Raw genomic sequence first — 14,411 nt, forward strand, 5'->3', positions numbered from 1 at the left:
CTGCCCTCTCGCCCTGAAATAGCAGTGGTAGACCCCCTGCCACATTCACCTTCACCCAGGAGGCTAGGGCAACAGCATGGCAGCCCTTGCCTCCCTCACTCCCACTGTCAACAAGAGTCCTCTGTCCCTAAAAGGCAGGGGTGAGACACTACACTTAAGCCAGCATCCAGGATGGACTGGCCAGACTCACTACACTCTTCTCCTCCCACAGTAAAAACTTGTGGCAGAGAGTCTCAGAGCCCAGGTCAACTGACTCAGATTCACATTACAGGGCTAAAAAAAAGCAGTGTAGACATGTTTGGGCTCTGACACCTGGGTGGGTCTCAGTCTTTGCTCTAGTCTAAACCTGAACATCTACACTGCTTTTTTTAAAGCTCCACAGCATGTGCAGAGTTCAGCTGACCCAGTCTCAGACTCAGTGCCATGGTCCATTTTTATTTTGTGGTGTAGATGTACCCACTGCCTCACCTGATGGGGGCAGTGGTAGTGCACCCCCACCCCCAGGAGCACTGCATATTGGTAACCCCACAATGAGATGAACGGGACAGTTTACCACACTGAGCTATTGTCTCAGGTTGTTTGGAGACCCAGGCAAACATCCCTGCATCAGTTACACTTAAGTCACCTTTTCAAGCTTTTTTCATAGCCATAAGGGCTAGAAACTTGCTTTGTTTTACATGGAAGCCAAGATTCTAATGTAATCACAAGACTTCAGCAGCAGCAGCAGCAGCCGCCGCCACCGCCAACATCTAAACATGATCCTGTAGTGCCTATTCCTCAATTTTAAAAAATATGTAAAGCCAGTGCAGAGCATAGAACAAAGAGCCCCACTAAAAGTTCCCAGAGTGGGACAGTCCTGAACCATATTTCTCCAAACCTACCAGATATTTTCTTCCCTTCTACATCTCCATTTCTCTCCTGCTCAACTCTAAAGCATTCTGGGATACGCTTTCTATAACACTCCATACAGGATGATGCTCCGCATTGAATAAAGCCCTACAAAACAGGGACGTTTGGAGGAACATCACTACCTATTTAGGTCAAGTTTCTCTCAGACTTCTGTTGCTAAAATCAGTTTAAAAAACAAACACAAACCAATCTGCACTAGTCATACTGGCTGATGACTAAACCATCCACGTTTTGCAAGTGTTGGGGAATGTTGATGGGGTTTGCATTTATCTCTGGCAAGAGGAGTGTAACATCTCCAGTATATTGCTGGATTAAAGATGGGGGAAGGGAGAACTCCACCTATCACTGTACCTCTCTGCACTTAACCAAAATTAAACCCTCCAGCATCAAGTCTTTGGAGAAGAGAGAAGTAGAAGGCATAAAACCACATTTTCAAGCAGCTCTTTACGTAGTTTTTCATTTGCACCTCAACTCAAACTCATATGCTTAGATTTAAACCCTTAAAAAAAGTCTCAGTTGCCATGCAAGCCATTAAGCCACACAACTTCTTGTCACTTACATCAAGTATCACCGTGGTACAGGTGGCTAGTCTAACACCTTGGGCTAACCCTCAACGCCAGAAATAAAACTCAAGGGGGCAGATTCTAAACCTGCTGCTCTATAGCACGAAAGATAACTCGTCCTCTTAATCCCATGAAATATTTGTAATTAGAAATAGTTATTGCAAGACTGAATTGCAAAATAAAAAGTCATTTCCTGTGCTAGAATTAGCTTGACTGGACAGGGACAGTTTAATACAAAGATGCATGCTCACTTCTCTCTCATCATTCTTTAGCAACTGTGCCCAACAAAAAGACGTAGTAGAAGGCGCCCCTACGCCAGAAAAGAATTGTCACAATGCAGTGTTTGTATTGGGTTGTAGGGACAGGAAAGATTAAGTTCTCTAGCTCTAAAAGCAGCATGGACAACCTCACTGTCCACGAATAAAACTGGCATTATAAAAAGTTCAGGACAAAAGCCTTACACCTACAATAAGCGCGTGAATTTAATTCATGCCTTGCTAGTAATTTCCTACTACAATGTAGTACTTAATGTGTAAGTGCAGAATATGGGAGCCTTAATGCACTGCTGATATGTTAAATTAAGTGAGACATCACAATCAGGAGAGGCGAGTTTCAGGAAAGGGTACAGCAAAACTATTTATTTTTCCTTGTTGGTCAACTCACATAATTTACATTCCTGCAGATACAGAGCAGCTAAAATTCAAGGCTAGCCTTCAATTCAAGTCTTGAGTTTAGACAGCTTTATTTCGGTAAGATTTCATTTCTACAACACAGGCCCAACATCAAAACAGAAAAGGCTTCCACAAACCATTTTTTTCAGTGAATCAAGTCCCAAAATCTAGATTCAGGTAATTAGCAGATGGCATCAGTGAAATACTGATAAAGCAAAATAAACTTTTTTACGTGATGGCAGCAAAATGCATGATGTTGACAAGCTGCAAGAGGACATGTTCCTGAACAAGTGAAATGCCAATGTCACACATGAACTGATCTGGTTATCTTCAGAGGCATTTGTTATTCTAGATAAGCTTTGTGTAATTTTAAACTCAACAGCGGACAGATTTTTTAAGTGTTTACATTAGTATTGCAAAAGCCTTGTTAGCATCTAAGTAGTTTTCCACATGAGCAGGCGGATGCTCTCTGGCCCCTTATCGAATTGTAATTTATCCAGCTCTGAGAAGTAGGCAGAGCCTTGCCATTAAAATTTTGCTCTGGCACCCAGCAAAGAATCTTATTTGCATACCATCTAATACACATTTAGCAAGTGACCTATAATGGTGAGAGGGAAGCAGACACAGAAGTGACCCAATATTGCCAGTGGGCAAAAAATGCTTGTTAACTTAACATCTGCTACTTTTCAGTCTGCAAGTTTAAGGCCTTTGTGTGACACAACCCACTACCACTTTACAAACGTCATACACTGTTATTTTACATATTATAGTAAAAGCAGCAGTTCTCAAACTGCGGGTCTGGACCCCAAAGTCTGTCACAACCCCATTTTAATGGGCTCACCAGAGCTGGCTTAGACTTGTTGTGGCCCAGGGCCGAAGCCCAAGCCCCACCACCCGAGGCCGAAGCCTGAGTGTTTCAGGCCTCCATGTTGGGACTTCAGCCCCCGGCAGGGGGGCCTGCGACCTAAGCACTTGGGCTTGAGCTTTCTCTCACTTCCCCCGTCCCCCAGTCAGTGGGGCTTGGGTGGGCTCAGGCTTCAGTGCCCCCTCCTGGGGTTGCGTAGCAATTTTTATTCTCAGAAGGGGGTTGCAGTGCAATGAAGTTTGAGAACCCCTTGTAAAAGCAACTGCCCTACAATGTCCTGCTTTACAAAAAAAAAAGTCTGTTCTGACAGACCGCTTGCAGCACAAGATTGGTACAGAAGAGATGTTGTTTGCATCCTGGACATCAGATATTCTGCCCTAAAATTACCTTTACTTCCATTCTGTCATTTGTGGTGTGCATTGTGATATAAGACAACCTAGAAGCAGGAAGTGTAATAGCTGCCTGGTATCGGTGGTTAAAACCTCTGCCACAATAAGTCTGAAGAGTACATTTAAGAGAAACGCAGAGCTCGGATATCCAGTTCATCTACACAAAAAGATCAGAGCAAGGGCTATTTATCTTAATTATAGATTCATGTCCAAAAATAAAAAGCCTTCCCAGGACTTCTCTTGCATCAATACCACATTTTACTGTAGGAATGTTGTATAATTGCTGCTCCTAGAAAAAACAAGGAGAACAAGCCAGGGTAGGTTCCAAAATGCAATTCTTTAGGGAAAACAGGGTGCCATGTTTATGGATAACAAGTGATGCTTAATTGCCTGATTTGTAGTTTGACAGTTAAGATTACATGCAGCACAACCTAAATTAACTTTGTTTTTCCAATAGTTCACAGAAGCAGACCATAAATCACACCTACATCTTATCCAGTAAGCTGTTATAAACCTACTAGCAACAGCTTGTCAGTACCTGGTTGGTAAACATCAAAGGAAGAGACAAAATGCTGCAGAAACGATGCTATCTATTTTGTCACTAACACCCTGTCAATAATGAACCAGTACCCCATGCCAAGTGGTTGCTGTGCAGCCAGACAGGGCATTGTGGACTTAACTTGTAAGTCTCAAACACTGAAAAACTACAGAACCCACTTTTTGCAAGAGTAGGGAGAATTGCTCAGGTATCCTGGTCCAACTCTAGCTTGAGTAGTTTGCTCACCTAATAATTTCCTTTTGAGTTTCCACTGGATATGGATTTCTTCTACTTCCTGCTCTAAGTTACTATAGAGTGGTAGTGTTTAAACATCTGTTGTATTCAAGGATCTGCACTTCAGTGGCAGGTCAAGTGATTCCTGTAGGTATCACTTACAAAAGTTATGTAGCATTAAGGACAATAGGTAACAGTTAAAAAGAGTTGGCTTTGAACATATTAGAAGTTTTGATAAGGTGACCTAAGGAAGTTTTTCCATACATCAAATTGAACCAGACATGAGTATAATAGTCTTGGGCCTTGTCTACACTACTGGGGTAAGTCGACCTAAGTTATGCTACTCCAGCTACGTGAATAAAGTAGCTGGAGTTGACATAGCTTAGATTGACTCACTGCGTTGTCGACACCAAGCTGCGTCAACAGGAGAAACTCTCCTGTCGACTTCAGTACTCCACCAGAACAAAGGAGTAAGGTGAGTCAACCTGACTGCAGAGTGCTCCCTATTTAGCGAGTCTTCACTAGACTCACTAAAATCAAGCTTTGGTCTCCGGTAAGCATAAACGTGGCCTTAGACTACATGTTTCATGGGCTGCACTTTCAGGGAAGTGCACTGCCTCGCTAAAAGTACAGGAAGAAGATCCACTATGTGGGCTTCAGAGCATTTCAAATTATTTATAAAAACAGTGCTTTCTATATACACATTCTGGATCATCGTCGCCCTAGATATATGTACAAGAGTCCCCTTAACTGCAACAGTACCTACCAACAGAAGCTACATATATGCATTCCAGGGCAAAATTTAGTCTTTTAAGAGTTAAGCAGCTCCAATACTGCACTAACATTCCTGGACAACAATTACAAATACACTTGCCCCCAGTTCCTTTATGCTTGTGTGCATACACAGCATTTAAGTCAATCTTTTCCACAGAAAAATTGTATCATCAACTCGGTATAAAAGGTCTTCAGTAGACTCTCTAAAAAGCCACCATAGACCAGATGACCAGTCAGTAACACAAGTGAGGTGTGTGTTTTTGTAACAGGTTTGCTATGAAGGGAACCTGCTTAAACCAACAGCTATTGTGTTCATCACCTCAAATCCTGAGGAAACAATGAGTCCTCTGATATTGGCAAATATTTCCCAATATTACTAACTTAAGTCTGTTAACATTTAACAAAGAGGGCTATTGTTTTAGCCTACATTACAATACCTTTCCATTAATCTAATTTACCTAACATCATTCAGATTAGGGGCAGCACAATTTGTTAATTAGGTATTAAGTGTCTAAGGAAAACAAAGATGTCAGGTTTACCTGTCCATAATTAAAGATTATTAAGTGTCCAATAGCCACATTCAAGAAGTCTTACTTTTAAGAAAAAACAAAAACACACCTTTCCACCATAAAAGTGAGGCTCACAATATGGACACCCCCACCCAGCTACAACACTTCCCCATCTCTCCCCAAACAAAGATTTGACCCTGAAAATGGAAGAATGCTCAAAACTCCATGAACTCCATTAGGGACTTAGCTATTGGTATTTATTTTACACAGATGGCCCTCAATGATGGATAGCAGTATAAAACCCTCAGATAGACGAAATGAATCATTTCTCAATATTGAAAAACTTGAAGCTGTATCTTGAATACCAAAAAAGGCTAATCCGGTGTTTTACGTTGTTCCAGAATTCATACCCACAACAGACTAGCTTCAGCATTAACTGCATTGAAAATTTCAGCCAACTCTGGTTAGCAGCTTGCAAGACATTGGGTTTGAAAGTTCTGAGACAAAGCAAGAAGTGAATCATATCTTAGCATAGTTACAGACCTACTGCACCTTAGATTGGAATGCATCCTTGTTCTACCAAGGCCTAGCATGAACATATCAAACTCAAAACACTGCATACAAAGGCACCACTGCAGCTGCAACACTCTATACAGCAGGACCTTGTGAAGACATGTTCAAACAGTTTGTAAGGATTCTTCCAGACTTTCTTTGACTAGTGCAGAAAGCTATCACAAGTATACATATGCTCTTGCACACTCACTCCCCCACACACCAAGAAGATTACAATACAGCAGCCTAACGAAGATGAATTACTGAGTGGATGAGAACATGCCCGGTTCTACAAGCTTATATATTCTCATCCTTCTTCCTGCACATAACATCCATCACTGACCAGCATCCATTCAACAAGTTCATTTGTTACAGTGAGTGTAAGTGATCGAGCCAGTGAATTAAGTCAACTACCATAATAAGGTGCCAACTCTTGACTAGAGCATGCATGCTCAGTGCAAACTTGGAACCTACACCATAAACAAAAAGACATCCATACCACATCTGATACCAGTCTACCACCAGGGGCTTAATTATGAGGGTGCTTTCTGTGCTGTGTCTACACTGGACTGAGAGGGCAAAACTCAATTCAAACAATCCTCTAAACAGTAAACTCACTAAGGACAGTCCTAGAAATATAAAAAGGCTTGGAAAGATTTGATTGTTATCAGTAATTGTTAGTAAATGTTGATTTCACCATAAAAAAATATTTTTTGTGTATCAATAACTGAAATTTACAAACAGGCAAAGAAAGAAAAATGCCACTTGAGAACTTTGCTGCTTTTACTTGAGAACTTAAAAGTTAAGGAAATGTACTTTATATATGTTGACATGTGACATTGACTTTTCAAATCTCAATGTCTACAATCGTTGTCACACACACAATTTCCCACAAATGTGAAAATTTACGTCAATAAAAATAGGGGGGAGAAAAACCACACAAAAGTCTGGGTTTTAAACAACTGAACATTTAAATTGATAAAAATAAAAATGACCGATACTATTGATGATGATTTTTAAGCAAAATTATAAAAAAAATTTCATTCTACCAAGCTGAAATATAAACTGCACCAGACAGTACTATTTACCATATCAGAGACTGAAAGACACTTGGAGCAAAGAAATCAAAGGTAAGGTTCACACAACACTCAGAGGACACAGATGCAGTTGGTCTGCATAGAAAGGGTTCAGGATGATGGGGGAATCTGAAACTTCAATTGTTGTAATAAGTCACTAATACATCAGATAATTTCTAAAGCTATTTACTAGGAAACTAGTGAACCAAATCCAGAGTACTGCGGTTGATGAAGTACATCTATGGCAAAAGCAGTTACGCTGATTTTACTGGGGGAATTTACACCACATTAGTTGATGTTCTAGGACAAACTTCAAATAAGTACCCATAGGGTAGTTTCCAAATACATGGGTCCTATTTAGCTTTTTGATGAAAAATGGCCAATTCAGGAACAAGGGAGTCTCCTCACCAAAATGGATTTTATAACTCAGTCACAACTACTTGGCAAAACGAGTCTAGTTTGCTTAGAGCATTTTTTCCCACAGGTTACAAATCAGCTTACACATGCACCCATCCCCTTTTTTAAAAAGCTAGAGTTTCTGCCAGACACTGTACTTGCACTGTCCTTAGATTGGCATCTTTGACATTCACTTTTAGAGATCATTAGTGCATAAATAGGGCAGAATTTCACCTTTACTCTTGCAGTTATCCATTTCTACGCAAAGTCAAGTTGTGCACTACCTGTGGCTCATCTCATTTCAGAATACAACTGTGTTCCCTATACTGCCTGTTTTAGTTTTGTAAATCAAGCAATACAGAATTTTTTAGAAAGCATCTTTTCTATATTCTAGGCACCCAAGACAGAGGTTAAAAGGATAAGTGAAGACATGAAGAACGTATCAGTTCCACAGCAAACCATAGGAGTTCAACACACCTCAGCAATAAAGGTAAAAACAGCACTTATTAAACTAGCTATTCTGTAGATTTCAGTATCAGTCTGGTGGTCCAGAGCTTGGAAAAATTCGAACACTTGAAGCCACAATCCTTAAAGTTCCTGAAGCATCCCAAAGTACATCTAAGGTACCCACCTCCAGCATCAGAGAAACTAGATGAAGAAGAAATCATTAAGATTTAAGTGAATGAGGTCCACCAGAAGAGACTTCACTGTTTCTTACAACTTAATCTCTCCTACTGCTCCAGAATCCAAGAAGAGATCCTGGATCTGTAAGTACTATTGCAACTGAGAGATTCTCACTCATGGGCCACCTAAGCATATGGTGCCCTGAGAGCCTTTGAATCTGCAAATCTAGAGTAAAATTAGATGACAAGATTTACTGGGGAAAGGATATTCCTCATGGTTAGTACTGCTCATTTGCCATGCCCAAAACAGCAGCTGTGCCCCATTTAAAACTATTTTACTGCCACTAAGTTTACAGCAGCATTCAGAAACCCTGACCAAAGCCAGTGGTTCATTTGCTAGGCAGAAGTAGCAATGATCCTGGTCCTGAAGGATTCACAGTCTATTAACTAAAGAACTGGCTGCACAGCAAAGAATGAAATCTAAGGTCACTCACAAATTTGGTTTGGGGGCACTGGAGGGTAAAGCACTGCAGTCAGTTACCCAAGTTACATTTTAATGGAGACAGCAAGCTATGGGAAACAGATTACTGACCTTAAAAGAATTAGTTATGTACACAAGCTAGAGTTACAGTGTGTATGGGTGTAATTTTCCTCCTATCAGGAGTGGTGAAAGCTTCCTAAAAGTGGGGGGTCACCAGTGCCCAAACCATGCCCTGCCCCCAGTCGCTCCTCTTCACCACCCCCTTCCCCCATCTATCGTTCACCCTTACGGCGGTAAAAGTGGTGGGGCCACGGCCCCCTGACCACCACGTTCTGGCACCCCTCAACACAGCAGCGCTATGGAGTTGAAGAGTTCCAGCAAGGGGTATTTCTGCCTTGTATGGAGCAAGTGCACCCCTTTGATCAATTACATAATTTATAATACAACTACATAGATTGAAAATGCCTGAAGTGCCCTTACCTCTGCAAAATGATTTTGCAGACATCTTAAAAGAGACCCAGCAACATATACATACACATACGTATTTTGCTAATCAACATGCCTAAGCGGACTCTTATAAGAGCAGCCATGACTATACTGATAACATGGCCACTGTCTTCACGGTATGTGGAGTTCAGCGCTGTCTACACCTTATCTTGAACCATGGTAGCCACAACAGCATTTCTCTCATCTATACGTTGAGCCAGAATAGTGCCAAGTACCACCCAGCAGGTAGTCGAATAGTCCTTTAAAACTAGTCTCTGTGTTAGGGACCTTGTTTTCATATCTGCCATCTCTTACCACAACGGGGTCCTCAATCCTTTGTGGATTGCTGCAATACAAATAAAGCAAGTGGTTATTTTAAGCATGATGTGTAACCTTGTTAGATGAACAAGAATCAAAAACATTTAATAAAAAGAGCCATATGGGAAGCATTCTGTGGTAGCCGTTTAAGAACTCTTTCAAAAGAGTAACTTCAATAGTTGTATATGCAGCATTGTACAAAGTCAACAGAACATCAATTGTAGCAGTTTTACACTGGTCAGTCCTGAAGCACTGATACAACTGATCAAACAAATCTCTGGATTCACCTAGATGCTAATACACACACAAAAAAAAGGAAAATAGCTGAACTTCACAAGAGGATCCAAAGAAAGACAGAAAAACATTAAGGAACCCAGGGTGAGCGGTTTTAGGTTTCAGAATGATACAGCTTTAAAATAAACTGCTGGCAGATTGAAGAGAACAAAACTGTTTACTGGACGACCAGATGGCAAAGAACAGGAGAGTGAGCTAATCAACTCAAGGTAAGAATAGGGACATTCGGCAGCATGGCAGTTTCAAAGTCTGTTCTCCAGAACAGTGTCCTAGGATTTCCCATCCTTTCCACACCAGTCCTATCTCAAACTTTTCCCCAGCTCTCATGGTATGGTAGAGTCCTGTATCAGAAGAATTCATAAGGATGCTAAGTCTAGAGTAAGGGAAACAGTTCCTCAAACAGTAAAAGGGGTTTTTAGTACCTATTTTAGTACCTCGCCCATGAACGCATCTCTTTGCGAGGTATGCTGTGTTCTTCGCTATTTATTTTGTTGAGTTACCGCTGAGATACAAAATAAAATCAGGGTAACTACTGCTGCTATCCTACCACATATGCCAACCATGCTATGTTCAAGAGCACAGCATTCCTTATTTAAGAGCTGCATCTGCTCGCTTCCATTTACTCACCTTGACAGCAACAGCCATTCAGATTAGTCCTCCATCCCACAATTCAATTAGATCACACTCCATTCCATGCAGCACCTGCAGGTTTTGCCTTTTCAGATACTCTAAGTCAGCAACCTTTCAGAAGTGGTGTGCCAAGTCTTCATTTATTCACTCTGATCTAAGGTTTCACGTGCCAGTAATAAAATTTTATTTTTTTAGAAGGTCTCTTTCTGCAAGTCTATAACATATAACTAAACTATTGTTGTATGTAAAGTAAATAAGGTTTTTAAAACGTTTAAGAAGCTCCATTTAAAATTAAAATTAAAATGCAGAGCCCCCCGGACCGATGGCCAGGACCCAGGCAGTGTGAATGCCACTGAAAATTAGCTTGCATGCCACCTTTGGCACACATGCCATAGGTTGCCTACCCCTGCTCTAAGCACTACTAGTGCCATAGCACTCAAGTCCTGATTACTGCATGGTTTCACTTCGGTACTAATTTTTAACACAGTTACGCAAGGCATCTCTTCTTTTTAGTTTCCATGTGCATTTTGCAATTTGTTAATCATTGTTCGGTGCAGTAGACACAGGGTTCAGTTTCGTAAGGTGCACGTTACATAGGAGATATCTTAATTGATCTCTTTTTATCAGATGGAGCAAACAGCTTGCCCCATCACCACTGCCAAAAGGGGACCAGTTTTCAATTAGAGTTATGGCAACCCTAAACAACCCTTACTCAGTTGTCTAGTGGGTTTTATTTTGCCATTTCTTTACATACAAGAGTAGAACCTGGTAGCATCTATAAACCCCTGATCAGAACCCTTGGGAGATTCCATTATGTAAAGACTCTATATGAAACATGACGGCTAGTGAAGTCAGAAAGAGGAACAGCCAGAGTTTCATACAAGCAGCAGCTTTAACACTGAAGAAGACTAATGAGAAGCCTCTCTTTAGAAAGATTTTTTTCCTTGCAATAAAACCAGAGTGGAAATTTCTTGATACACGTATATCTGTGACAATGTTTTGTTATTAAACCCAAGACACACAAACAGTGATGCACAAACAAAGGAATTCTCCTTTTAACAGTAACTAGCATAATCCATCCCAGCTTCCATCCTCAAGTTAATTTTGCTTGTATTGCTAGCAAAGAAATTAGTTGTCTTAGTGCTCAATGCACACTGGGTAGAGGAGACATCCCAGCTTTTAGTGGTCACCCTCCTAATCGCCAGATGTTTTAAGGTTTGTTTTAAAAGTCTTTCAAATACAACATGAAAGACAGGGCTCAGGTCCTACAACCAGCCAACCATTATTTTAACCTCCCTTTCCAATAAAGCCAGAATGGCTGCAATTCAGCTTAACAGATACATTTGATATTGTTACAGAACAAGGTGAAGGCAACCTAACTTTTAGATAGCTTGCTTCCCAGTGGCTTATTTGGGGCCAGGTATTTCTATAATGTTATTTTATAACACTGGTTGCCATGATAGTGTTCTTGAAAACAAGCCAGGGATAGGTTTGTTATTTATTATTTTAAAGACCTCTTTGGATATTATGACCTTATAAACTTAGAAAGTAAATTAGAAGTGTAACATTTCAAGAAGTCTCTCTCAACCCTGAACAATAAAGACACTAGTATGTTTTACTTCCTGATTCCCATGCGCTGTACAGAATGCTACAGCATTTAAGATGCAAACTCTGCAAGGCAAGTGCTTTCTTGAAAAAAAAAAATCAATAGGAGCTGTGCTCCTTGATTCCTAAGGCACTCAAAGTCTCTCCCCTCTGCTACAATTAGGTTCTACAAAACATGAGTTTGGGCACTAAAATATTTTTTTCTTTTAAATATTTTAACCAGAAGAAAGCAGCCTCAAAATTTCAAATCTCACACAGATATCAGCTTTAGACACGTATCCTGGAAACACTTAAGCACACGAAATAACATTATGCAAGCAAGTAGTTCCAGTCAACAAAGTTGATTACTCACATGCTGAGGTAACATGCAGGACCATGACCTTAGCATGCATGTGTGCAACAGATGCTCATGTCTTGTCATAACTTAAGATATTCTTATATCTACATCTGCAGGATGTTACACAGCCACTGAACAAAACTGCAGTTCTGGACCAGTTATTTATGCTATATACATGGCCACAGTGACCTGCCCAGTGACTGCTTAACAGTCTGCTCAGGCATTCTTTGCAGCCTTGATATCTAAAGGCCAAAACTAGGTAGTCATGCAAGGGCTCAAGTTGGAATAATACTGGTTATTTGAAATTTTACATTGTTTTTCAAGCAATTTAAAGGGGGTGAAGTCCTAAAGTTTATGCCCTAAACTGAGAGGTTTTTAAACAAGTTTAACATTCAAAAGGAAAAAGTTGACATTATATAAGTAAAAAATACCACTGAATACAGTTTTATTTGTATTTAAACATTTCTCCTGGAATGTTTGCAAACCAAATGCTTTCAGTATTGTGACACTGCACAAATCACATCAAAGCTGGCTAAAACCAGAAGTGAAACTGATTGGTTTGTTTCCTATTGCCTGGGAAACTAAAAACAAAAACCACAAAAAATAGAATGTAAACAAAACCCATCAGTGGTAAGAATTAGGTTAAAATTTTAGAGTAGCCCTTTCAGTCTCAAGTGTTCTATATAGAACACATTTTATTTTGAGTGTGACAGATTTTAAGTCTCACATTAACGGATTTTTATATCAGGATGTTTAATATTTGGTGCACAAGGCCTATTGAGCAAAAAGAGCTAAGAAAAACTTCATGTACACTTCAGGAATTACTTCTGAGTGCATGGAAAGGTTTATAAAGCCATTAATTACAGTAGGTCCTTCTCAAAGATATTCCCTGGAAACTGAACTTCTACATATCATAAGGATGTTTGTACCATGGCTGTTTACAATTGCTCATAGGTTAAAAAAAAAAAAAAGAAACGGTTACTTCTGAGAGCTCTTACTGACACAAACTGCATTGCACATAAGCCATTCAATTTTACAGTAATTGCAAAACTGCCACCAATCAGCAGCCATACTCACCTAGCAAGAACCTCACCTCTTTCAATTTACCAGCACATCTCACCTTTTGTATCTATGCCCCCTTGTAACACAGTTTCCCTCTCCTCCCCAGTACTCCACTGGACCGCCTTTCCTCTTTACTGTACATCTCTCCACATGTCTCCCCCACCCACATCCTCGCTTTCCACCCCATCTTTGTTGCTCCAGCAGCCCTTACACCAGCCCCATAAACCACTTACTCTGCCCAGAGATCAGCCCTATGCTCCCCCAGAATATATCGCCCCCCCGGCCATGCTCCCTGACCAGCTCCCCCCCCAGTACACTGCCCTCCCTGGCCATGTCCCCAGCTCTGCTCCCTCCCCACCCCTGCAATACCCTGCCCCCCCACCCCGCTCCCCCAATACCCTGCCCCCAATACACTATCCCCGGTCAGCTCCCTCCCCACCCCAATACACTATCCCCCAATACACCGCCCCCCGCTCCTCCTACAGTCACACACACACTCTACCTCACAAGTCCCCCCCACAGCGCCCCACCCCTAAACCCACCTTTGCTCTGCACAGACCCCAGGCTCCCCACGGAGGCTCCACTCCACCCCACCCCACCAGCTACCCCTCCCCCCTCTGAACCCCACTCTCCCCGCTTACCGGCCTGCAGCACGCCGCTGGGGGCGCTGTCCCTAGAGCCGGGCGTGGGGAGGACGGCCGGCGTCGGCGGCGGCTCCCCGAACCCGGGGGGGGCGACCACGATGGGGAAGGGCTGCCCCTGGGAGTACTTGATGTCGCGGAAGAACTTCTTGGTCTCCCGCAGGTTGTGCTGTAACCGCGCCAGGTGCCGGTTGTAGTGGCCGAAGCCGCGGCACAGCTCGCGGATCACTCCGCCCCCGCTGCCGTGGCCCCTAGTCGAGGGGGCTCCTCCGCCGTCCATGTCCTCCAGGTCCGTTCCGCTATCCCAGCCCCACCCCGGCGGAGACTCCGCCGCTGCCAGGCTGCAGCCTCGGCCTTCTTCTCCGCGAGGGAACAGCGCCCCGCGGCCGGGCCCCGCCGCCTTCTTCACTGGCAGCACCGCGCCGAACCGCAGTGCGCACGGAGCGGAACCTTTATCC

General features: G+C 42.1%; 1 protein-coding gene across 2 annotated transcripts in view; it reads right to left on the reverse strand.

Moving 5' to 3' along the window:
* DSTYK (dual serine/threonine and tyrosine protein kinase) overlaps nucleotides 1-14,392 on the reverse strand; it is a 59,655-nt gene extending 45,263 nt beyond the window's left edge. The window contains exon 1 of one of the 2 annotated variants that reach the window (XM_039535796.1): nucleotides 13,954-14,391. In XM_039535796.1, the coding sequence (XP_039391730.1) occupies nucleotides 13,954-14,233 (280 nt within the window). In that variant the 5' untranslated portion in view covers nucleotides 14,234-14,391. Of the gene's footprint in view, nucleotides 1-13,953 lie in introns of both variants that reach the window. The other variant, XM_039535798.1, reaches the window with a different exon arrangement.
* Nucleotides 14,393-14,411: the final 19 nt, after the last annotated feature.

The sequence above is a fragment of the Mauremys reevesii genome, linkage group 4 (assembly GCF_016161935.1).
Source record: "Mauremys reevesii isolate NIE-2019 linkage group 4, ASM1616193v1, whole genome shotgun sequence".
Classification (NCBI taxonomy): domain Eukaryota; kingdom Metazoa; phylum Chordata; order Testudines; family Geoemydidae; genus Mauremys; species Mauremys reevesii.